General features: G+C 44.8%; 1 protein-coding gene across 1 annotated transcript in view; it reads left to right on the top strand.

Moving 5' to 3' along the window:
* Positions 1-26,767, top strand: part of LOC144764134 (potassium channel subfamily T member 2-like) — a gene marked incomplete at its 5' end in the record, with an annotated part of 1,271,238 nt that overhangs the window by 1,199,506 nt on the left and 44,965 nt on the right. The window contains 2 exons of the mRNA XM_078650285.1: positions 5,984-6,095; positions 24,880-24,981. Of these exons, the coding sequence (XP_078506411.1) occupies positions 5,984-6,095; positions 24,880-24,981 (214 nt within the window). The remainder of the gene's footprint in view (positions 1-5,983; positions 6,096-24,879; positions 24,982-26,767) is intronic.

Genomic DNA, 26,767 nt, shown 5'->3' with positions numbered 1-26,767 from the left:
CGAATACCGTTTTGGTGGAGGGTGCCTGGCTGCCAAGATCACATTACAGACTTCGGGAGGAAGGTTGAAAGCTGTAAACTGTCGACGCTCAATCTCCATGCAGGGAGGTGGAGGTTGGACAGGTTCGGGTGGAGGACCGTCCCCTGCTGCTGCGACAGAAGATCCTCCCGAAGAGGCAGTCTGATTGGAGGATCGATGGCCATGTATAATAGCTCGGGATACCAGACTCTTCATGCCCAATCTGGGGCCACAAGAATGACTTGGGCCCGGTCTCGCTTGATCTTCTTCAGCACTCTGGGCGGAAGTTGTATAGGCGGAAAGGCGTATAGAAGACTGCAACTCCACTCGCGCCAAAAAGCGCCGCCTACCGAGTGCCGCCTTGGAAATTCCAATACGCAGAACACCTGACTTTGCGCGTTCTCTTCGGTGGCGAATAGATCTAACCAAGGCTCTCCCCACTGCTGTAAGAGCCCATGCACCACCTCCACTACATGGTGGTGGTGTTGTCCATGAAGACCTGCACTACTCTTCTCCTGACAGAGGGAAGGAATGCCTTTAGTGCAAGGCCAATCGCACAAAGCTCCAGGAGGTTTATATGGATTCCAAACTCTGCTGGAGACCAGAGGCCTCTGATCTCTGCCTCTCCCATGTGGCCACCCCTCCCCAGCAGTGATGCATCTGTTACCACTGTGAACTCTGGCTGGGGAAGGGAGAGGGATCTGCATTTGACCCAATCCCGGTTTGTTAGCCACCACTGCAATTGACGTGCAGTGCCCTCCGAGATCTGGATGCAATCGGAAAGATTCCCCTGATGCTGTTGAACTTCAGGTCCCACTGCAGAGCCCGCATATGCCACCTGACATAGCCCACCAGCAGGATGCAGGAGGCCCTGAGGCCCAGTAGCCTCAGGGTCATTCTGACCGAAACTCGGGATAGAGGTTGAAAGATCGGAATCATAACCCGAATATCCCGGACTCGCTGCTCGGGAGGATAAGCCCGAAACTGCGCTGTGTCCAAAACCGCTCCAATGAAAATTAGTTTCTGAGAGGTAATCAGGTGTGCCTTTGGAACATTGATGGTGAACCCCAGTGAATGCAAGAGGTCAGACGTAGTCTGGAGGTGGGAGACGACAGCCTGGGGCGAGCCCGCCTTCAGCAGCCAGTCGTCAAGATAGGAGAAGACTGGAACCCCTGATCTGTGCAGATGAACTGCAACCACCGCCATCACTTTCGTGAACACCCGAGGGTCGCTGGTAAAGCCAAAGTGGAGCAGGTAAACTGAATGTGCTTGTGGTCTACCGTGAACCGTAGGTAACGCCGATGGGCCGGCAGGACGGGGATGTGAAAATAAGCCTCCTGCACGTCCAACGCTACCACCCAGGGTCGAGAGCAGACAGGACCTGAGCCAGGGTCAACATTCTGAACTTCTCCTTCCGGAGGAAAAGATTGATGTTCCAGAGATCCAAGATAGGACGCAGGCCCTTGTACTTCTTGGGCACCAGAAAGTAGTGGGAATAACAACCACAACCTACTTCTGGGGCAGGAACGCGCTCAATGGCTCCCTTGGCAAAGAGTGCCGTAACTTCCTGTTGGAGAAGGGCAAAGTGATCCTCCGAATTGCGATGGGTCTGAGGTGGCACAGAAGGCGGGGTAGTCTCAAAGGGGAGGGAGTAGCCCCTTCGGACTATCTGCAAAACCCACCTGTCTAATGTGATGTTGAAGAAAATAACAAAGTGGGGAGAGAGAGAGAGACAAGTGTGGATTCGTTCTCCCTAGCCAAGTATACATAATCAAATGGAATCCACTGGGGGTGTGGGTGGTCCCTACAATGGTGGGGAGCACGTAGTGTTCTTTAAATACCCCTTACACACCAACAGGCCCCTTGGTGTCATGCTTCATCATTGGGGTCTTCGCACCCTTCTACGGGATGCGGCGTGCTACCACCTACGACTACGTGGGAGCACTATTAACACAGACTATGTGTGGTGTGTGTGAGGGTGTGATATTGAGTGAGTAGTGGGGTTCGGAGTGTTTAAAGTGATGGTTTAAAAGTTCCTGGCTCGTGGGGTGTACTCAAAAATATGTTTAATGGACCCCCGGGCTGGTACTATTAAAATGGTGTATTGTGAGGTTGTTATGTAATATAATGTACATCACCTCATGTGTGCGTCAACATGTTTCGGAGTGGTACTCCTTCTTCAGGACGGGGTGCACAAATCCCCACCTTACTCACGTATTTATACCAAAATCTGTGCATTTACAGAAAAGTGATAGTGTTAAATAAAGGCTAATGTGTACCTAAATCAACATTTCAAGGAGGTATCTGCAATTTGCAAACCTAGGGAAACAACAAAACCATGGAAAGAAATAAAACAATGCGTTCAGAACTCCCGTTGTCAGTTGTCTTATTCCAGGTACAGTCACCTAAGAAGAAGTGTGGGGCAGCAGCTACTAGACAAAATTTGTCATCCTGATAGTGAAGGTGCGCCCTGTAAAAAATGGGGACAAGGACATAACATACAAAACACTTAACATAAATCACACGCTCTATTTATATAGACCTCATGGTTCAAGTGGTCAGGGAGTTAATAATGGTGGTCTAGAGTTGTAAGTAGAAGCTTACATATTCTCATAGTATGGTGTGCCTCGTGAGCCTCTGAACGTAGTTGGTATGTCGAGCCAATATGCATCCTGTAAGGTAAAAAACACCTTAGATTTGTTTACTTACAGGTTCGATGTATCCGATGTTAGTTACCCCTTATACTACTCACGATTGCCAGGAGAAAGTCTCTGCCGTGCTGCCCCCATACACGGCTCCGCTGTGTGTGCGTGCTAGGTCTCGCCTCATGTTTATATACCCTGCTGATATACCAATTAAGCTCTGATTGACTCGCTAACCGGAAGACCCATGTATGTTGTTCCGATTACAATCACCGGGCCGGTTACATTGCATGTCACGCCGGAGTGGCGTGGTAGCTGTGCGCATGTGCGGGCATCGATAGGCAGTGTGCGCAACGGTGCACATGCGTGGATGCGTAAACACGTGTCCCGTCTAGTGCGCATGCACTGTCAGCGTGCTGTAACTGAGTCCTGCTCTGTGCTTATTATGTGGACATAATGAGGGGATCTTGGTATTTCACCTTAATGATGCTGCATCATCATTGTTAACTCAGTACAGGGTATGAAACATCTAAATGTTCCGATGAATAAGGGACTGCGAGTTTGGTGTGGGCGGGTAACTTAGAATTATGGTTACCTGCACATAATGTATAGGGTTGTGCAGTTATGAGGAATTAGGGAACCAGCTTGGCGATATTGCTCCCAGTCATTATAGTTAGCTTAGTACATAATGTGAAGTATTACAAAGTTCAGATGCACAGGGAACTATGAGTTTTGTGTAGGCGGGTAGCTATAGATCACAGTTACCTGCATATAATATATACGGTAATACAGTAATGAGGACCTATTTTGCGATATTACCCCATGTTTCAATGCATCCGCTAGGGGAAAAGTCTTTGGGACACGGTGGTTAAATGCATGTGCCCACGGTCAGAATTACCTATGAGTGGTTCTGTACATACTAAGGGACCGTGTTGAGATAAAGATTCTCGGTGCTTATGCCTCTTGTTCAGGGGGGCTGTCTGTGTTCACTGTAATTGGCCCCAGGGGATATCATCATTGAGACCGATGATGTGTGTACCTAGGCGGAACACCCAACGCTGTTCCTTTTTGAACAGTCCATTCTCTGATTGTAGTTGCTCTATTACTGTCCAGTTTAAGTCATTCACGCAATGTTGTTCATTCAGGAAGTGCATGGCCATTTCAGTAGTGCTTTTCTTGCATCTAGCATTGCTCTTATGCTCATTTATTCTAATTTTGACAGCTCTGGTGGTCACCCCGACATATTCCAGTCCGCAGGGACAAGTGATCAAGTAGACCATGTGTTTGCTGTTACAGTTCGTTAATTTCCTTTGGTCCCATTTGGTCCCATTTCGAAAAGTCAATTGTTGGCTGGCCTAAGACGGCTGGCCAAACACACATTGGCACTTAGAAAGTGCATATAACACTCCTCCTCCCATGACCAAGCCTCACCTCACTCTACACACTGGCTGAGTCAGTTGCTAAAAAATAAAACGATAATGAAATATTCTTTTATTTTTTAGCTGCTGGCCCTGAGCCAGTGGGGCGATGCTCCTCTGCCATTGCAGAGAAGCCGCCCTGCGTGGACCTCTCTTGCCATTTGTGTTTATGTTTCAATAGTCACTAATAGGGCACTTTTCTTGCCGTCAGTGTGTATGTCTCTTTGGTCAACGAGAGACTCCTCTCTTGCTGTCAGTGTATATGTCTCTTTGATCAATGAGAGACTCATCTCTTGCCGTCAGTGTGTATGTCTCTTTGATCAATGAAAGCCTCCTCTCGAGCTGTCAGTGTATATGTCTCTTTGATCAATGAGAGACTCCTCTCTAGCTGTCAGTGTATATGTCTCTTTGATCAATGAGAGACTCATCTCTTGCTGCTAATGATGCTATCTGTACAGCTAGTGAAAGGCACCATCTTTGCTATCAGTGTATAAATTGCTATGATTGATAAAAGGCGTCTAGCCTCCCGTCAGTGACTGTCACTTTGTGGTTGGAAAGAAGCACCTCCCTTGCAATCAGTGTGTTTCTCTTTATGATGAGTGAGAGGCACAACTCTTGCTAGCTGCGTATACGTTTCTATGGCCAGTCAGTGAAGGGCTTCTCATTTCCTGTCAGTGTACATGTGTCAATGGTCAGATTAGTGGTGGGGGGGCTCTAGCAGTCACTGCACATACTTCTATGGTCAGCTGCATGGAATTATCTTAATGAAGCGATAGATGAGTTTGCGGTTATTACAATCTGGAATAATACGATAAATAACACATCGTTCAAAAAAATAATCAATAAAACTACAAACCATCTATCCCTCGTAAAAGACAAAGAAACTCTAACAAAAAGAAAACATGCTTAGACAATAATAAATGGATACAAAAAAAAGAAGGTACAACAATATTTAGAAACACCCTGGTCGGAAAAAAATAAACAAGTCCTACTCAAGGCAAGATTTGGAATACTCCCGGGACTTTGTCATCTCCCCCCGTGGAAGAATACTGAAAATAGCACATTATGCAGACTTTGTAAAAAGGAAGAGGAGAACATTGTCCACCTCTTATGTATTTGTCCTGGACTCGAAAAAGAAAGAAGATCCTTACTTAAAATACCTTTTAATCTACGGGGAATAAGGACATGTAGGCATGCATTGAAATGTTGTCTTGAATCTAATGATATAGGTATGAACGCTACCTTTGTGAGGTTCCTACTAACAGCGAAAACAAAATTAGGAGATTAAGTTTTAAAATGAAGTAGTTTACTGAAATTTAACGAATTTTATGCTGCTATGGCTTTTATTAGTTTTATATGCTACAGTAAATCTTATGTGTTTACAATATTGTAAGATTTTAAATAATCAAACAATAAAGGATTTATCTATCCATGGTCAGCAAGACGCCCCCCTCTTGAAGTCAATGTATGTGTGTCCGTGGTTGGTCAGTGAGATGTTTCTATATCAGTATGCATCTCTCTTATGGTAAGAGAGAAGGACCTCTATTTCTGTCAGTTTGCACATTTTTCTATTAGCAGCTACAATGTAATAAATAAAAACTGAATCTACATTACCTATGTTTGAATATAGAAATCCTAGTTGAAGGAAGATGTCATTGGATTCCAAGGCTTATTACTTTTGCCATTCGTGATAGCCGTCCTGGATGTGTCTTAATTCCTGAGGCTTAGCACGAGTGATGTGCATGAATATGAGTATGAACACGAATAGCAAGGGAGTGTTGTAAGCGTGTGATGGACTGAGTGAAAGGAGGGAAGGCTGAAAGGTTATGCTACTCTGTGGATAATGTAGGTAGAGGTTAAATCTGTGATTCATTGAGGATTAAAGTTTTTTCTCCTCCAATGCAGGTTGTTTCCGGGCTTGAACATCATCACCGAGCTGACCCATCCGGCCAACATGAGGTTCATGCAGTTCAAAGCCAAGGACCATTACTCTCTGGCCCTCTCCAAACTGGAGAAGGTACGGGGCCTGGGAAGAATGCAGCTAGAATGGTTGGGAGGTGTTAAAATCAGTGCAACCTTGGGGAATGTGCTCAGAGGGGTACCATTTAGGCACATGCAAGGGATCTTCTCAGAGGGGTTCATCGTGTCCATAGCCGGGAGACATGATCAAGGGTATGCTCTGGCCCATACCTGGGGAGAGTGGAGCCAGGGGCGGCCTTTGGCATGTGCAAGCTGTGCACCTGCACAGGGCCACCAAATCCCAGGGGCCACCAGGCCAAGATATATCCTTAATATAATAATCCTCTGGGTGGCGGCCCCTGGTGGGGATTTGGTGGCCTCAGGCTCTGTTCCACTTCCTAACACCCTGACCCCCCCTCCTCACTGGCCTCCGTGCTCCGCCCCTCCCAGACCCCCTATTCCGGGGCCCCCTACCTACGCTCCCTGCCCAGGGCCGCCATGAGTCTAGAGCCGCCCCTGGTGGAGCACATACGCATTGTCTGTCCAGACCTGAGATTTTGTGAGCATTGGAGTGCAATCCATTCACACCTAGCTATATGATCTGGCAGCGGATGTCTGTCCATATGCAGGTTAGGGATGTGGTGCTGGAACAATTTTCACAGTAGGGCTGTTGCCTTTGAGGTTGTCACTGAAGTCCTAGAGATTGTGAAAAATCCAAAGGCACACAAAAAACAAGTTTAGAAAATGTGCCACACCCATTCAGCAGGAGGCAGGTAAGGGTATATTATGTAGTCAGTAGATTCTCCATTGAAATAGGCACTACATTTGCAGAGATGTGCAGTTTTATAGACAAAACTATATAAGGCAGAAACGATAATGTTTGGAAATCGGGTTTCAACAAATAAATATCATTAGTGCATCACCAAGTAAAGGGTCTTGAATTGTTTTGATCCCATTAAAATCTTTATTCCCATTTCACCTCAGAATTACAATAAATGTGGTTCATTTGCACTTTCCAAATTGCCAATATATTTTGAAATGTGTGTATAGTTCATTTATAAGTATGTAAATGTTCTTCACCTCTCCTTCCACTTCCTGTACCATAGCAAAACTGTCACCTAGGTCACTTTTACAAAATTTCACTTTGCAGTCAGAGAAATAAAAGTAAACACCAGTTTCCGAGCAATGTTTGTCAGAAGACATAGCCTGAAATTTGACCTTTGTCTTTGAATACAGAACAAATGCGCAAGATAAAACACAACATTTAAAGACATCTTTATTGCTCTGTCACCTTCTGAACTCCAGCAATGTCATTTTGAGGGTGCTGCAGCTACTTCCAGCGCCTATGGAGTAGGGCGGTACAATCAGGAGTTAAGCAGTCTGACAACACTGAACATAAAATTGTCAACGTGGGTGCATTCTGCACCGTAGCTGAGGGCTGTGGTGGAACTCCAGACTACTAACTACATGCAGATGTTTTATGCTGATGAAACAACCAGGCAGCAATGTCATGTGAAAGATGAAGCCCATAAACTTAGAGGCTGAGAAATTATATTTCCACATAAATATTCTTAGACATAAGAGAAAGGTTGGAAAAATATCATCCAGTACTCTATAAAAATGTGATTTATTCAGATGAATTACGAAGCAAAATGGTATACAGGGAGCTTACATCAATCTAAATCTACTCACAGTTTCATAAATATTAATCATATAGTAAATATCACAGAATAATGATCTGTAGAAAAAATACACACAACTTTCATATGTTGTCAACTACATAACATATGACAAGCACAAACACAAATGCACTATAAAAACGCAGCAAAATTTGGCAATATCGCCACATCCTTGCAATTAACATTGGTCATCCTAAGGTTCAATACTGAACTACATAGGGGGGGCGTGGCCGGCAGCCGGGGAAGATGGCGGCGTAGTACGGGTGCTGCGCTAGTGACCTAAATATTCCCCTGAAAATCCGTCATTATCTGCATACCGGAGCGACCGCGGAGGGCACCCACGGCTGTGGGAGCGGGTCGGCGACGGTGACTTGCAGCAGCCTCGAGTGTCCCAGGCGGCAACTGGTGGAACAGAGGGGATCGACCGAGAACACCCTAAAATGGTGGCAACCCGGGTGCTCTGAACGGCGGCTCTCCTGTGGTCGGGAGGCACGTCCGGCCTCTTGGAGGAGTGAACTGTCCCCAGTGGAGTGGGCCCCGGCACTGCTGTCTCCGTGAGAGCTTGGGTGCTGAGCGAGCACAGTAAGGTCTCCTGCAGCGAGCGACGCCTGCCTTGGGGGGGCTCCGACGTTTATCAGCGAGCTGCGGCAGGTGGTAGAAGGCGGCCTGAGAGTGAGGAGCAGTGGCTCTCCAGCGGTCGTGGGGCACATCCGGCCTTCGGGCCCAGTGAACTGTCCCCAGTGGTGTGGCCCCCAGCATTGCTGCCTCAGTGAGAGCCGGGGCGCAGTTCAAGCACAGGAAGGTGTTCTGCTGAGAGCGACGACTGCCGTGGGTGGATCCCACGTTGAATAGTGAGCTGTGGCCGGTGGAAGTAGACCGCCTGGGAGGCAGATGCTGCTGGGTGTCTTTTGGGGGCCCGGGGCAGCGTGAGCGCACGGCAGCAGGAGGGGCCCTCCTCAGTGACTGGACGGGGACTTCTTCAGCCGGGGCGTGGCCCTCTGGGTGCCTGGGTGATGACCTAGAGCCTGAGGCCTGCGGCCTATTGACGGTCCCCCTGCTGGAGTATCCGGTGCTGCCTCGCCCACCCTGGTTAGAGAGCGGCTATGGGGCAGGTGTGTTTGACGGACTTGAGTGCCAGCCGCAGTGACGGGTCTCCCCGTGGGGGCAGGGAGCCAGTGATTCGGAGGCCTGCGGGTTGCATCTAGTCCAGTGGGTCCCAGAGGCAGAGACAACAGGCACAGGAGGGGGTTCCTGGCCAGTTGGGGTCCTGGTGCCTCCAGGAAGCCGGGCCCATAATGGGTCGGAACAGAGTACCGGGCCAATCTAACCAGATAGAAAGGTACACAGTGGCGATGACCCGAGATCAGGGTGCGACGGGTGTCGGACATGACGACGACCATGATGATGGGGGCCCGGACCCGTCCCTGAAGAACATAATGAGGGCCATCAATGATTTTCGTGGCACCATGGAGCCGAAACTGGATTCCGTGACAGAGGAGGTGAACCTCCTGCGGACGGACTTCCGCAAAATGTCCAAAAAAGTCACGGCGGCAGAGACCGGCATAGGCGGGCTTCAGGCAAAGACAAAGCGATTGGAGGAACAGGTGGCCGTGCTCACCAAGAACCAAGCTGACATTCATGCCCGCCTGGAGGACCAGGAAGGCCGAGCTTGGGGAAACAACATTCGCATAGTGGGGGTGCTGGAGGGAATGGAGTGGCCCTCGATGGACTTCTTTGTTGAGGACCTTATTTTGCACGACCTGAAGCCGAAACGCCTTTCGAATTTCTTTTCTGTCAAGCGGGCACACAGAGCCTTGAGAGGCAAGCCCAAGCCAGGAGCCCCCCACGCACAATCATTGCCCGCATCCTTAATTACAGAGATAGGGATGCCATATTGCAGGCGGCACTTGACCATGGAGACCTGCACCGAGATAATGCCTTCATCTGTTTTTTTCAGGACTTCACGCTCTAGGTGCAGTGACAACGGCGCTCCTTTGACGGGTTAAAGAGGGCGCTTCGAGATAAGGGGGTGAAGTACATGATGTTGTTCCCTGCACGGCTTAAGGTTCTAGATGGAGACAAGACCTACTTCTTCGATACGCCAGCAGACGCCGCCGATTGGATGGAAGGCTGGCGCATTGTTGGTCGGCAGGGGAAGCGGCACAACACGCAGGTGGAACGAGGTGGCCAGGAAGCTGGCCTGGACGCAGTGAGAGTTCCCAGGAACGGTGAACGGCAGCAGGCGGAGTGACTCTGGTATGGTGTAGGCTTGCGAAGCTCAGCCTATGGCCCTGTTCGAACGGTGACTTTGGGCTGAAGAGATGGGTGGCCGGGCGGTTTGGCTACCTGGAGGTAAGGGGGTCAAGGACTGTCTCGCTCCGTGACCCTGGCGAGAGACATTAACCGAGTCTGCCCACAGACCTGGGTCTGGTATGAATGTTGGGCTGGGTGGCGGGGTATAATGTTAAAGGTTGGGGTTGTATTGCACAAGAGGGGGTGTGATCTGACATGGTACATATGCATCTCCCTTAGGTCAGCGGTCCCACAATTCCTCTTGCATGGTTCTAGTTGTGGCATTGGGGCAACAGGCACTCTGCACGTTTTATTGGTGGGTGGTTGGAGGCTCACCAGGCAGGGAGGCAGGGAGGGGGGTGTTGGGGGAATGGGTTGTTGGGTATGTGCAAGTGGGAGGGGGGTTGTTTCTTAGGGACAGGTTTGATATGGTCATTACTTAGTCAGTCATTTGGCGGGGGTGGTTGACGGAGGCTCACTACAGGGTAGTAGTGTTCATTCGTACAGCTGGGGAGACACTCATTCAGGATGGGTTCCTAGACACAGGTTAAGATCTGGACGTGGAACGTCAATGGCTTGGGCAACAAGATTAAAAGGACTTTAGTGCTGCAGCACCTGAAGCGACACTCCCCTGATGTGGTTCTGCTGCAGGAGATGCACCTGCAGGGCAACAGATGTCAAGCGCTAGACCGCTTTGGGCACAAAATGGCTGCCCACTCGGGCTTCACGTCTGGGTCCAGGGGAGTGGGCATTTTAATGCGCAAGTGTTTCCTATAGTGATCACTGGGGCGTGGACCGACGACTCGGGCTGCATGGTGGCAGTGGCGGGTGGATGGGAGGGACAGGCAGTTGTATTCTGATCCTGCTATTTCCCGCCGGGCCTCCACTCCACGACTTACGCACGATCTGGCTCCTTTTTGGCAGGTCTTCCCTTGAGAACTCTCCTGGTAGGTGGAGACATGAACGCGGTTATGAACGCTGACCTCGATAGATTGGGTGGGGGACAGGGATTCAGGGGTGAGCAGGGACTGCAGGGATTTCTGGAGGCTTTAGGCCTGAGCTACTTATGGCGAGCACACCACCCCTCTTCGAGACAGTACACGTTTTACTCGGCCAGACATGGGTCCTTCTCTAGATTGGATCACCTGCTGGCACGCACTGATCAATTGGGTGACTTTGCGGATCCACATATTATGGCCAGGGGTCTCTCTGATCACTCCCCGGTGAGTGCTCTTTTCAGGGGGCCAGTTGTCAACAGGGCGGTGTTCCCTCGGATAGATCCGTGGCATCTACGGAATTATAAAATAGGAGACAAACTTAGGGAGGGCTCCCAGCTATATTTTGAAGAAAATCAGGGATCAGTCGCATCACATATCGCACTCTAGGAGGCGTACAAGACCATCTTGAGAGGGCAAGCACAGGCCTTGATTGGGGCCAAAAAGAAGGAGGCATCCAAACTGATTAGGAGGCTTGAAGGTGAGATTACTGATCTTTTACATAAGGTAGGCGTTGCGTCCTCGCTCTGGCACTATTCCCTGGCCATGCAACACCGTATCTATGATGTTGGAGATAAAGCCCTGAAGCTCCTGGCATGGCTAGAACGAAGAGATAGGGAGCGCTCCTGGGTGGTGGCAGTGCGTGTTAAGTCGGGCTCCCTAGTGTCCACCAGTACAGACATTGCAGAGGCGTTTGCGACGTACTTCGAAGAGGTATACACCCCGGTATGTACTAGGACGGAGCAGGACTGTGAGGAATTCCTCCGTGACTTTGCACTTCCCACTCTGTCCCAGTCACAGAGTGATACTCTGGAGACAGCCTGGTCTAGTGATGAGATAGGGGCGGCGCTCAACTCCCTGCAGTCCAGGAAGGCACAGGGTCCCAACGGGCTCCCGATTGAGATCTTCAAGAGACAGTCGAACAGCATCTCAGGCCCTCTCCTACAGATGTACTTAGAAGCACGTCAGGTGGGCACGCTACCGCCCGACCAGAGAGAAGCCACGATCCACAAGGATGGCAAATCGGCCGATTGTTGCTCCTCCTATCGGCCGATCTCACTCAGAAACGCTGAGGCGAAGGTGTTGGCCAAGGTCCTGGCGGACAGGTTCCTCCCAGTATTGCCATATCTGATTCATGTAGATCAGTCGGGTTTCATGCCGCGCAGGAGTACTAGACCTAACTTGCGTCGCTTATATGGTGTGCTGTATACGACAGAAGGTGAGGTGGACACACAGACAGCATTAAGGGTGCTGGACGCCTCCATGGCTTTCAACAGCATCGAATGGCCCTACCTCTTCATGGTCCTGCGGAGACTTGGCTTCGGTCCGATTTTCTGCAGTTGGGTGCACCTCCTGTATGAGCAGCCACTAGCGCGCGTATGGGTTAACGGATCGGTGTCCAGAGCCTTCCAACTCCAGCGGGGCACGAGGCAGGAATGCCCCCTGTCCCCCCTCTTGTTCGCCTTGTCGCTAGAGCTGTTGGCTCATTGGATCAGGAGGGACAGGTAGTTCTGGGGCCTGGCGCTAAACGACGACTGGGAGGAGGGCCTTTACGCTGATGACATCGTGTTATATAAGGCTAGTCCCTATCAGTCGATGGTGCAGGCACTTCACCTCTTCGAGCTCCTTGGGAGCTACTCGGGATATTGAATCAATTGGGCAAAATCGGTTATCTTTCCCTTCTCGGGCCCTCCTCCGCAGATACCGTCCAGGTGCCCTGCGGTGTTAGTGATGGATGGCTTCAGATACCTGGAGGTGTTCATTACCAGAGATAAAGCAGAGTTTTTTGCTAGAAACCTGGAGCCCCAGTTGACACGCCTTCTCACTGACGTAGGTCACTGGCGCATGCTGCCTCTGTCCCTGATGGGACGTGCTGCAATGTTTAAGATGTTGGCGTTACCTCGCCTCCTGTATATTTTGCAGAACACGCCGTATCCGATCCTGTCAGGGATTTTTAAACGAATATCACAGGCGGTGGGGACGCTTCTTTGGGGTGGTGGCAACCCTCGGATAGCGTTGAGTAAACTTACGAGGGGGTGTACGACGGTGGGATGCCCCTGCCGGACTTGCAATTATATTACTGGGCGTCCCAGCTGCAGGTGGTGAACGAGTGGGTGTATGCAGATAGGTCGGAATTGGCCTATAGAGTTGATCGGTTTGTGATGCAGGGCGGGAACTGCGAATCATTGTTATACGCCCGCAGGACACGTGCGGAGTTGCCCTCACATACAGGAGTGGTGGTTTCAATGCTGGAGGGAGGCAAATAGATTTCTGGGGGGATGGGATCCCTGACGGTTAGGACCCCCTTGTGGATTGGGAAGCAGCTGAGTGAGGTAGCTCACTTGGAGGGCTTTAGGGGTTGGCAAATCATCGGAATTGAATACTTGGGGGATGTGTGGAAGGGGGCCGCCCCTCGCTCATTTGAATATCTGCAAAAGAAATATGATGTGCGAACTCGCAGCGCTATCACTACTTGCGCCTCATACATGCTATACGCTCACATATTCGAGGGGGGGCCTCCGTTCCAGAATACTCCCCCATGGACGATCGTTTACTCTTCGATCCCATCCTTGAAAAGCCCACATCCACGATCTACCGCAAGCTTATAAACAACATGCCGGATCCTTTAGTGTCACTGAGGACGACTTGGGAGCGGGATTTGGGTCACTTGGAGGACAACGACTGGCAGGACGCCCTGCAGAGTCCACGGGAAATTGCGATTCGTGTCCGGTTCCAGCTGGTGCAGCTCAAAATTCTGCAAAAGGTATACTACCCCGTACCCTATTGTACACTTGGGGTGGGTGACAGTCTGCCCTGTGCGCGCGTGGGTGTGGGGGGGAATGTTCCTTCTACCACATACTGTGGGAGTGCCCGGAGATAGTACCCTTTTGGACCAAGGTCGCAGACACGATGGCGGAGGTGGTGGGCTCCCCGTTACCGAGGAAGCCCAGATGGTTACTTTTAATGATCAAGGGGCCCACTGATTGGACCAGATATGGGGAACTTTGGTTGGCAATGGCAGCCGGGGTGGCAAAAAGGAACATTGTCAGGGCTTGGGGGGCGCCGGCTTCTCCACAGTGGGACCAGTGGGAGTGGGACCTTGATTGGTGTGGAGGAGACCATTTACAAAAGTAGGGTTGCCCCAAAAAATGGAAGAAGATTTGGGGGCCTTGGAAACGATACAGGGGAATGGGGGGTGGCTTTGGATAGGGGTCTTACTTTGAATGTCCAGTTAGTAGTTAATACTGACTATTCTTTACACTGTACACTGCTTGTTTATCTGATGCAATGTGACCAATGGATTGACATGTCAACTGGTATGAGCAATGTTAATAAAGAGTTTAAAAAAAATTACTGAACTCATAGTAATTCATAATAACAAAAAAACATCAAGGGCCTTATTACAACAGCGGCGGTCCACTGGACTGCCGTAGTGGTGGTCCACCCGCCATATTCTGACTATGGCGGTCGGACCGCCAAAGAACCACTGCTGCTGCGAGGAATCCGCGATTCCTGGCGATCTCGCAGCAGTGTTAGGCTAGTAATATGTTGGTGGTGCCGCCGTGGCACCGCCAAGCATATTACTAGTTTCCTCACTACCACACTTTTCTTGGAGGTGAGCCTGCCATGAAAAGTGTAGAGGTGAGGAAACAAAGGGGGCCCTACTGAGGCCCCTGTTGCCTCAGGCCTACAGGGTGCATGTAGGAGGGCACATGTTGTGCGCCCCTGTATGCATGCACCCCAGTTCCTGCAGGGCATGGACTTGACAGTCTATGCCCTGCAGGAACTGCCATTGATGCTTCCATTGCGGTGCCTTGTTCATCGGTACTGCGGTGGGATTGCCAACGTCCATATTACAAGATGGCTTTCCAACGAGCCTACCGCGGCAGTGGGACTGTCAGCTTCAAGTTGGTGGAAATGAAGGATTTGGGGGGCTTAGTCACCCCTTTCCTGTTTCCCGTCATAATTCGACGTGGATCCCTTTCTTCAGGTCCACCTTGACAGAAGCATCTTCAGCCCGAGGATTAATACCCTGTTGGCGGCAATATACAGGGGAGCCCTTTTTGTACCATATACCCATTGCCTGGACTGCCAACATATGAGCCAGACTTCGGTTTTGGGTAGATGGGATTTGTCCACATGTATCATTCATATGTGTGTATTCGACACAAAAGCAGTTGAAATATTCACACAGGCATTGATACATATGGAAAACTAATCACCACTGCTGCAAGATGTCCGCAGCCACACCGCCAGCATCATGGTAAACTCGTAATATGGCGGTCTGGTGGGTGCGAACGCAGCATTCGAGCGGTCGAACTGCCAAACTCGCAATCAGGCCTTAAGCATTATGACGAGCAAATACCAAAGTGTGACCGGTATTTGGACATATTATTGAGTTATTAATATCGAGCTACACCAATAATGAGTTTTTAATATCGTGACACATTAATATCGTAATGCAGAAATATAATGGACATAATTATCGATTTTTTGGGGTTTTTAATATCATTTGCAGTAATGTTGTAAAAAATATTGCATTTTCATCATTTGAATGAGTTTTAGTTCATATTTTAATTGTATAAGTCATATATTGTTTGCATAATTGTTAATATTTTAAATATAGTTTTTACGTTTGTTATTTATAATTTTTTATTTAATTTGTAATAGTAATTTATCCTGCTGTAGCGGGCTGTGAGGTTTGCAGAGGTACAGGATGGGAAGTTCATTCATTATAATTAATTAAAAATACATTTGTCATGAATATTAAATATTTAATTGATAATTATGTAAATTGTGTAATTATTAGAATTTTTGTAAGCAATATTTCAGGTGCAGGTTGTTTTGTTTGTAGGGGTATAGGGCGGGAAGGTAATTAAGTAATTATTTATTGATTATTAATTATGTATTACTAATTAGTTAATTTATAATTAATTATGTAGATTGTGTAATTATTATATATTTTAGTGATATTTTGGGTATGTGTTGTTGGGTTTGTAGGTGTATAGGCTGTGAAATTAATGAAGTATTAGTTGATTAATTATAATGTAATATTAATAATTTAATTGATAATTATTTAGGTAAACTGTAATTATTGTTTTATGTTATTTCTTAGGTGTGGGTTGTGGTGTTTGTAGGGGTATAGTGGGGAAGGTAATTCAGTTATAATCCATTATCAATTAATTATTAATTTTAATTAAATATTGAGTGTATTAATAATTAAGAAAAATGTTTAATAAGTATATTTTGTGTTGTGTTTGTGGAGGAATAGGATGGGAAGTTATGCAACTATAATTAATTAACAAATAATCAATCATTAATAATTATTATATACATTACTTAATATGTTAACCTTTTTTTATTTTAATTCTATTTTAATTGTGTGTTGCTATGTTTGTGTGCTTATAATGTGTGTTTTTAATTAAAAGATCAATTAATAACAAATGTGTAAATTTGGAATAAATTATTACAATTGTAAAATATTATTTAAATTATTTAATTGTTTTTTAAATGCATATATCATTTTTATTCTAATAGTTTTATTTTTTGGGTCAAGTAAATGAGTCATTAAAAGATGCTATGTGTTTGAAGTGAACTGGCTTTCCCTACTGTTGCAAAGACTGGAGTGGGAATAGTAAATTTTACCCCTCCGGTGTCCAGCACGTTCCCTACTGTTGCACAGACTGGAGTGGGAATAGTTAATTGTACCCCTCCGGCATCCAACATTTTATCTACCTTTGCACAAACTGGAGTGGGAATAGTACCCCTCCGGAGTCTAACGTTTTCCTTACTGTTGCACACAGTGGAATAAAATAGTACATTTTGCCCCTCTGGAGTCCAACGCTTTCCCTACTGTTGCACAGACTGCAGTGGAAGGAGTATGTCTTGTTTTTTAAAGATTACAATATTTTTATTACTGTTCAAATATAGGTAATTTTTTTTTATATTATCTGTATATATATATATATATATATATATATATAAACACACACGAATGGCGTGCTTCTGCCGCTTTGCACGGCGGGCGCTCGACAGGGTTCGCCAACCTCTCAATATTCGACAACACTCCTGGTCCGTTTTTCTTTTTGCACGAAAAAAAACAGAGTCGAGGCCCCAATGTAGTTGACAGTGCTTCAGATTTATTAGGCACAAGAAAAAACCTATTGTGCCTAATAAATCTGAAGCACTGTCAACTACATTGGGGCCTCAACTCTGTTTTTTTTCGTGCAAAAAGAAAAACGGACCAGGAGTGTTGTCGAATATATATATATATATATATATGTGAGTGTGTATCAATATTTATTTTTTTAAATAATATTTTTAGTGAATGGCTTCTTTGTTTTTACTTGTTTTCTTTTTTAATTTTTGCATGTTTTATGTGTTTATATATATATATATATATAAATATATGTATGCGTGTGTATGTATGTGTACATATATATATTAAAAAATATATATATATATATGGATTTTATATTAGTAAATTAAGATAGCCAATATATATATTTAATATTAGTTTGTTATAGACATGTATATATTTACATACACACATATTGTTTATGTGTATGTTTACATAACTATATATTTATTTTTAATATATGTTACTTAAATGTGTGTAATATACATTATATTATAGTTATGAATTAAAATGTATATGTTTTACTATTGTAATCAGTATATTTATTGAAAAATTATATTTTTGTCTAATTTTGAATGATATTAGTGTAAACGATATTTTTAACTCAATGTTTTTGTACTTACCTTTATAAGTATGTAAAAACAATATTTGTGTCAACATTTCGGACACAATATTTGTGTGTTACGATGTTTGTGTGCTCGGTAGAATGTCACTGTTTCGTATGACCAGTCAGCTACTAAGTATGAAGACTATTTAAACCCTCAAAGCAGTTCTTTTTCCATGCTGCATGCTATCTTACAGTTTTCATGGAGACATTTCCACAGGCAGCACTTGTAAAGCAGGCTTAATATACTAAAGTACTAGTCCAATCTAAAGTCAGAAAAAATCAATGGCAATTAAAGCATACAGTGCCTCTACTTGTAACAGTACCCTTTTTCTTGGAGATAGCAGTATCCCACACACTGTACGTTATTTTGAAGTATTTAAACAAAACACTCCTTTTTAAGGACAGTCTTAATATAAACTCCAAAGGCAATCAAAATCTCCAGAAAATCCACCCCAAAAAAATGAAATATGCTTTGCCTCAACAGAGGACAAAACCACCTGTTAAAGTATTTTCTTCCTATGCTCTATGATCAACACACAACAGTGGAGGAGATGGTTTGTATTAAACTTGACTCCTAAGGCACATGGGCAATAGCCACCATTATATTTGATTCTTCTTATCAACCTTTTTATCCTCCATGTTGGGTTTATGCCTAACCTGACTCTCATATCGCATACATTCGTCATGATGATCCTACAATATCTCCTAGGGCCACCCTAGTTAGAGTCAAGTGCTTATCAGTTATTGTCTTAATCTCGGAATGCCCAAACTTAATAACTTCTCCAGGCCCTTCATATGTCCCTTCTTCTCATACTGTGCACAGCTTTTGTTACAACTTGCATACATCACATGGTTCAAATGCACTGTGCCTCCCCAGGATCGCATTTCTCCAATCCGACTGGGGCTGCGCATTTCCCAATTTCACATTTCCCAATTTCTCATAATCGAATCATTCAACAGTCCCTGCTTCGTGACCCAGATGGAGGTCACAATGCGGTGTTGTTCTGTGCAGGATGGTACTGCTCCTTCTCAACTTACTTCTTCAAGGGTCTAACACTGCCACCCAGCCACTTGCTGTCCTTCGATGTGTGGTCGTGTGTTCATCGGCCTCCATCTTTATTGTTGTATTTGCTGGCAGGCCTGAGTCATGTGCTCACCCCTTCCATTGCTGGAATGAGAACCTCCCTACAGGTTGCCTAGGTCTGCTGCCATATTGAAATTCAGAGGAACCTTCCTAGCAGACTATACTCTGTTGTAAGGACTCAGAGTTCCCGATCTCCAGTCTATATCGTACTAAATCAGCTACATTTCTCAGCCCCTTTATATCTTACTTATAGCATTTGTTTTTTACAGGACTCTAAATCACTCTTGTATCCTACAGTGTGGCTCTTTTAATCAAAAGATTTGGTCTATAATAACCTCATTCAAATATAACAATGGAACAGTGTCTGTGGGGACTATCATGTCACACACCTCTCATCTTGGATACTAGCGATTATTTCTAAAGACAGTTCAAGAAGTGCCCTGGGATATCATCATTTAATCTCTTTTCATTGCTTTGTAATCCATACACTCATCTTTGTTTGCGTTTCAGTAGCAAGTTCTTTGCACCTTTCATTGTGTTTGGAATATGGGGCTTGTCAATGACTACCCATTTCGGGTCCTCCACTGAGCGTTTCATTTCTAATTAGTGTGTGGTCAATTTTGTCATTGATTTGTGGCACCTAACATTGCTCATGTTTTCCATGATTCTAATCTTTACTTTCCTGGTAGTCATACCAATGTGCAATAAATTGCACAGGCACCTAATGAGGTATATTATGTTTTCTGAGTTTCATGTAGTGTGTTTGGAAAGTTTCCATGGAGGTTTCATGCCCAAATCAACTGACTTAACAATGCTGGTTATGGACATGTTTTGCACAATCCACATGTATTGTGTCCTGTCATGTGTAGGAGATCCCACAGCCTTGGCTCAGCCATCAGTTTACATATCTGGGGCCTGGTATGTACCAGTAGGTCCTTAATGCTTGCACTTTTCCAAAATGAGAATGACGGGGTCTCCAAATTTAGACCATAATAATGATCCACACATTTCTTGAAACAATATTTTTCACCACATTGGAGAACATGCTAAATGTAGTCACACATATGCTCCTATCAGGAGTCGGTTTTTCATGGGTATCCAACAGGGCATCCCTGTTGTATTCTTTCCTCTCTTCCATGCCCTTCCTACTACGTGTTTGGGATAGTTCCAGTCCTGCAATTCGATGCTCAGTTTTTTGGCTTCCTCCTCAAAAGCAGCGAACTCAGAGTAATTCCTGTGTAACTGCAAGAACAGACCATAAGGTAAATTGTCTCATAGGGCCTTGGGGTGAAAGCAATGGAAGGACAGCAGATTATTTCTGTCCGTCAGTTTTTGATGTATCTCTGTTACCAACCTACCCTCCTTGGATCTGATGTCCAGGTCCAAGAAAGGAATGGATATATTTGAGACTGTGGATGTGAAGTATATAAAAGGGCTACCAACTAACAACCATTCCAGGAAGCCTTCAATTGACTCCCTGTCTCCTTGCCAGATGACTAGCACATCATCGATGTAGCGACGCTACATTTTCAGACATACTGAAAAGAGGTTGCCTGGGGAGTAAATGTGCTCTCTTTAAAAGTCCGAGACATACAAACACGCCAAACTAAGCCCGAATGTACTCCCCATGGAAGTCCCTATTGATTAAAAATATATTGTGCCTTTGAACTGGAAATAATTCCTGGTCAATTACAATTCCGCCAGGTTAAGAATAAAAGACCTTGGGGTTTGAACTTCCCAGTTTTCTCAATATAGGATATTTTCAACCACCCCCAGGGACTCTTCCTGGGGAATACTTGTATACAGAGACTCAATGTCGAGCCCCACCAAGAATTGTGAGTGAGGATTGAATGTAATGACCTTAATCAGATTGAGTACTTCCCTGGTGTCCTTCAAATAGGATGGCATCTTCTCCACAATCGGTGTCGGATAAAAGTCGAAAAAACGTGACAGAGGTTCTAAGACTGATCCAATGCCCGAAATTATCAGTCTTCCAGGTGGGGTTAATCTCTTTTTATGCACTTTTGGTAATGTATAAAAGTATGGTATTGCCGGTTGATCACTGTACAAGAAAGATGCTTCATTCTGTGAGATCCTGTCGTTTTGAAAAGCTTTTTCAACCAGTGTTCTAATTTCCCTTTCTAATTCAGGGGTAGGATCCTTCTCCCGGATCCTGTGGTTTTTTCTGTCTGCAAGGAGGCGCCGACACTAGGTTACAATCAACTCCCTTGCCTGTATGACAATTGCACCTCCCTTATCAGCCAGCTTTATCACTCTTTTGGGGTCCTCATTCAACTCCTGTATTGCTTATCTCGCTAGTCTTGTCAGATTCAAGAGAGATTTTCTCTTTGTTTCTTGTTCCACGTCATGGATAACTGCTTGTTCAAAAGCCCCTATCTCAGGTGGGAGTTGTGCCAGTGAAGGTGTAAAAGTAAATTTAGGGTGTAGGCCAATGTCCCCCCTTTGTCCTTTATGTGCATGATTTTTACCAAAGAAGATCCCCAGGCATACTTTTCTAAACAGGTATATCCTGGTAATGAGGGGCAGTAAAAAAAGAAAAATTACCCTCACACCGTGGGATAGAACTCTTGTGGTGTCAAGGTCAATAGTTTTTTAATTTTCAAAACCAAACTCTCACCTTGGGAGTTTGTTTTTTAAAAATAGAAACATTGCAAAGGTTTGCCAGCAGACCACCATGTTTGATGGAGCTCTCCATCAAACGTGTCCTACATTGACAAGAACCACCACTAATGCAAATCCTGCCAATTTATAGATATGACCCCCGCCAATATATAGATATGTTCATAGGGCTGGGGGACATCTCAAAATTTAGCAGGTGGAGTAAAGGCAGGCTGCAGACAAAAATCACTCACTACCCTGTATGCCTTTCCTCTCTCAACTAATTCTAAAGCAGGCCCTAAGTTTATAAAAGTGTACTTGGAATGTCAAATAGTCACGATAATGCTTAAAATGTAGACTCCTTCTTCCTGCCCCCCTCACTCCCAGCACCCTGAATTGGAAAGTTCCAGGTGCCTGTAGAATAAAGGGAGTTAGGATCAACTTACAATTTACCAAATTACAGTGTAACCCATTTGGTCACACAGTAAAGCCCGGAGTCAATAAATGAGGCTAAGTATGAATTTATTACAAATTCAAAGCTAAATATATATCAGTCTCAGAACGTAGTATAAGGATACAAAATCAATAGAGGAAAGCTAAATATACGCACAACGTTTATCCTCAATAACAGAAAGCAAATGAGGAATTCAGTAGCAGGGCCGTTCGTGCATAAGGGCGTTGGGGCATTGACCCCCTGCGACCCACTATACACACACATGCACTCACACACAATGTGCCCTCTCACGCTTTCCACTCTCACCTTCTTAGGGGGCGGGACATGGTAGAGCACTCTCTCCCGCCATGACCGCAGCAGTTCAAGCTGTGTTAACTGAACTGCGTATGTCAGATTGGCCTGTGTTTTCACTCTGGCGAGCCTGACATGCGCAGTGCAGGCTTTCCTTCAACAGCTGAAAGGAAGTTGAGAAGCAGAAGCACAGTCCAGTAGGTGTTCGGTGGAGCACTGTGATTGGCTGCTCCAGCCAATCCTAGCACTGCTCCTTTGCTGTTTAGCATTGTAAGCAGCAAGGGAGCAGTGCTTGAATTGGCTCAATGCTTTTATCCAGCACGCAGTGCAAGGCAGGAGCCGAATGTGTGCTGCTGCCTGCAGACAGGTACGTTTATTTTTACATTCAAAAGTAATTTATGTGCCCCACTACTGTCTAAAGGAAGCAGCAGCCACTGTTCAGTAGCCACAGCACAAAGGATAAGGAACAAAGTCTGATGGTTAGATTGAACATTTCCGTTCTCCTGCCTATTATGCATGAGGGAATTCTAATACTCTTTAACTAACCTACACTAATTATTGCTAGATGGGAGAAACTCTAATTAGATCCAATAAAGTTGAAAGGTGTCAGCATACCAGAATTTCTGTAGAAGATCTGCAGAAAAAGAATAGTGTATTGCATGAAGCCACCACAACAGAGAGGTTGCAAAGAGGTCTGTACCTCTTGGAGTCTAAAGGGAATCTGAACAAAGCCAAAGTGCAACACCCAATTATACCCACAAAAGAACCTTCTAGAATCCTAGGTCATGTGCCCAATTATTTCTTATCTTCAAACAGCTAACTTTGGCAGCTACCTTAAGATTTATTTCCTTTGGTCCATGAATAACGTCCTTGGATTCTTCCTGTCATATTACTCTGCTTGGACAGTGCTTCCCCCTTGCCTCATACATTTTATTATCTTCGCCAAGAGATACTCCTTTAAACCTCACTATCTCTTTCATATAGTGGACTTTTATTCCACCATGAGATCATTCTTTGACACCTGAAGAGGGGAGAAAAACATTGCACTTGAATCAATCATTCACTTTTCAGTTAAGCATTGCAAAATCCACACGCTTAAGGCCTGAGGTCATCTTTAGTACACCAAGCATATCAATACATGTTTAAATGCATGATTATAGGTACAAACACAATCACAATATAAGTGTAGAGCACTTGTTCAAGTTAATGCAATTTCAATCACAGTTAATGGATTGTATCACTTAAGAAGTACATGAATATATAAGAACACAATGTTATTCAAACCACACACGTACATATACATGAAAACTGCAACTCATTGTTACTGTAAAGTAAACATTAATACACATTCATATAAATGTTGAGATTACACCGTGGGTGCACTTTCTGTAACTGTTGAAGTGAATTACACTGCATGTTTGAGGTTACATTATACAAGTACATAAGGCCATATGTAAACATATATGCTGCCTAGCTAAACACAAAAGGGTGGAGCGAAATTTACGCTGCTCCCGTCATGCACTAAATAATAATGGAGCAAGAATACACCCCTGCTTCAAACCATTTTCAACTGGCATCTTCTTCATGAGGTTTCTAATATGATTATCAACTACCTGGATCTAGTTGTTACTTTGAATAACCTGCAAAATATTGAAAAGGCCAGAGGGATTTTAAGATTGTAACGCTTTCTCCATAACACATTCCCATCTGCTATGTCAAATGCGGTTCTGAAGTCAACAGAGCAGCAGTATAGTTTTCCTGCTACTACAATCTACTTCATTGTTAACGCCCAAAGAACAAAGCAATGGTCTATAGTGGAGTGATTTTCTCTAAACCCACCTTGTTCTCTGGGAGTAATCCCTTCAGCCTTTCACTAGCTTTTGAGACATCTCAAAACTGTTCTCAATAATATCTTAAAGATGGAATCCAACAGATAGGAATCTATAGTTGGCTGGGTAATTGTGATCTTCTTTTTATGTAAAGGTTTTATAACAGCCTCTCTCCAGCACTAAGGAACCCCAATGTTTAAACAACCCAGTGGAAAAATGGGCAGAGTGGAAGGCCACCAAAGCAGATTAATACCAAAGACTACTGCCTGAAGATCGTCAAGGCCAATAGCCCGTGATTCTTTCATGAGCCTAAGTATATAAAACCCCACATTCTGTTAGAAATCTATTCACAATAACCAGACATTTGGTGAACATAGAATAATGCAGACCACCCAACCATTGATTAAGAACTAAATATACAACACAACAATAGAGCTTGGAATAAGACTCCACACTGGATGGATTCCATGAAAATTAGGGATATGTTGTGGGGCCTGGAAGATCTGTGGCTGCCTAAGACTCCAGATAATTAAATGGTGGCATAGTTACCACACAATCTATGTGGAGTTGGTTTCCCAGATGATATGGGGAGGGCTTTAGATTATGTGATACCTATAATTCTCAGAATATTTAGGGTGGATGGAATTTTATAGATGCATGCATTGCAACAGTATCCGATGATGCTAGGGTGTTGTTTAGGGACATGGCAAATTCGGTAGTGGCGTGGACCTGAAATCTCATAGGTGGTAAGGACCCGTTGATATAGCTGAAACCCTTAGAGATTCAACTCTTTCGGTTACTGTACCTTTCGACAAGAAAGATAAAATCATATTTTTGTTTATCTTACTTCCAGAAAGAAAGAGAAAAAGGTTCAAACTTGGTTTTCATGTTCCGGCTACCTTTTGCGGCGGGGAAGGTCTTCAGTGTCAGCATGTTGGACACACTCCTGTACCAGGTATGTTTTATTAAACTTAAAATGACTTGGATTCACCTGTGTTCAGCCTAAACCAGAAAATCCAGCTTCAGAGGGAGAGAGTATATTAAAATGTTTATCCTGCCAAAAAATATCACATTTACCCCAGGTTGGTCCTACTGACAAAGTGTTTTTTGATCACCCTTCACACAGTTCCTTTGTGGCCTTGGGGATTGTCCCCACATTTTAAACAAGCATTTGCATTTTAGAGAAAATGTTAAAAATAATAATAATAATTAAATGGCATGCAAAACTTGAAAGAAAATACAGTATTTTAAAGCCTGTAAAAATTCATTCTGCACACGTAAAAAAAATTATTATGCATTTTAAAATTTATATACGTTCTTGCCATTTTTATCAGCATTCTTTCCAGTCTTAAGAGATGTTTAAAGAGTAACGACATCCCTTTTTTCAAATATTATTTAAAAGTAGTATTTTAAAAATGATTTGTATTTCTAACATATCCTATGCATTTTTCTAAAATAAATGAGGATTTTTCAATGATTCTGTGTACATATTTAAAGATCCCTATAATTCTCTCCACATGAATGCCAGGCGGGCAAAACAAGCATGGTGCCCAGAAGGCATGTAGCTCTGCTTCCAATGCATCTACCACACTGTAGGCATTCAGAGCACTGCCAGGCAGACGCAGGCCTCTAAATGTGGCTACCAGTCCTCTGCTAAAGGGGCAAAGACCAAAACCTTTATGTGGCATTTTATTGAATTTTGTTCAATTTTCGGTTATTCCTGAAGAAGCTAGGCCTTTTCAAATATTTCAGCTTAATTACCTTCAGAATCCTAGGCTGATTTTAATTTTTAGTTTACTTTTTCTAAGCAATTCTGTACATTTATTTTAAATTCTGTGTATAATCATATATATATATATATATATATATATATATATATATATATATATATATATATATATATATCAGTTTCAATGAAAATTATGCTCACTCAAGGCGAACACACACGAAGTGAAAATATATAATCAGCAAACAATTCTGACACGTTTCAGCCGCCAAGCGGCCTTGATCACATGACGGGATTGCTTGAACCCATACTCCATATATTGTGCACAATAGAAGCAGGACTAAGGGGTCTACTATGAGCATGGAGGTCCACGGACCGCCAGACTTGCAGGGCATGGCAGTGGCGGCCTTCCGCCTGCCCAATTACCACCATTGCCCCGCTGCAGCCGCCAGGGAACCTCCATTCCCTGGCAATGTTGCAATGGTCTTGAGGTCGCAATATGCTTGTAGGGGACCGCGGCAGTCCTGCCAAGCATATTACATGTTTCCTCTCGACCACAGTTTTCATGGCGGTTCCACTGGTCCTCAGGGCCATGGGGTGCATGCAGGGGGCACAGCATGTGCCCCCTTATGTACATGCACTCCAGTTCCTGAGCTGCATGGACTTTACAGTCCATGCTGTGCAGGAACTGTTTTTGGCATTCCCATTACAGTGCCCATTTTCTGAGGCACCGCCGTGAGAACATTAAAAAAAAGCCCGCCAGACACGAGAAACACTCACAGAATTGAAGCCCAGGTGGACAAAGTATATGCAGATCTCCTCACGCAAACATATCTCAAAAGTAAAATATAATCAGTAAAAAAAATTAAAAAATTATTATTTATTAACATTCCTCAGTTCCCACATCAAAACAAATCAAAGCTGACTCAAGTATAACACCACAATTCTTATCTGTGATAGGCTGTGCAGAACACCTACATGTGTCCAGGAAGAAAAGTGTAAGGGTATCCCAGTT

This window comes from Lissotriton helveticus, chromosome 1_1 (genome assembly GCF_964261635.1).
Source record: "Lissotriton helveticus chromosome 1_1, aLisHel1.1, whole genome shotgun sequence".
Classification (NCBI taxonomy): Eukaryota; Metazoa; Chordata; class Amphibia; order Caudata; family Salamandridae; genus Lissotriton; species Lissotriton helveticus.
Note: the sequence above shows the minus strand (reverse complement) of the source record. Positions and strands in the feature narration are given on the sequence as shown.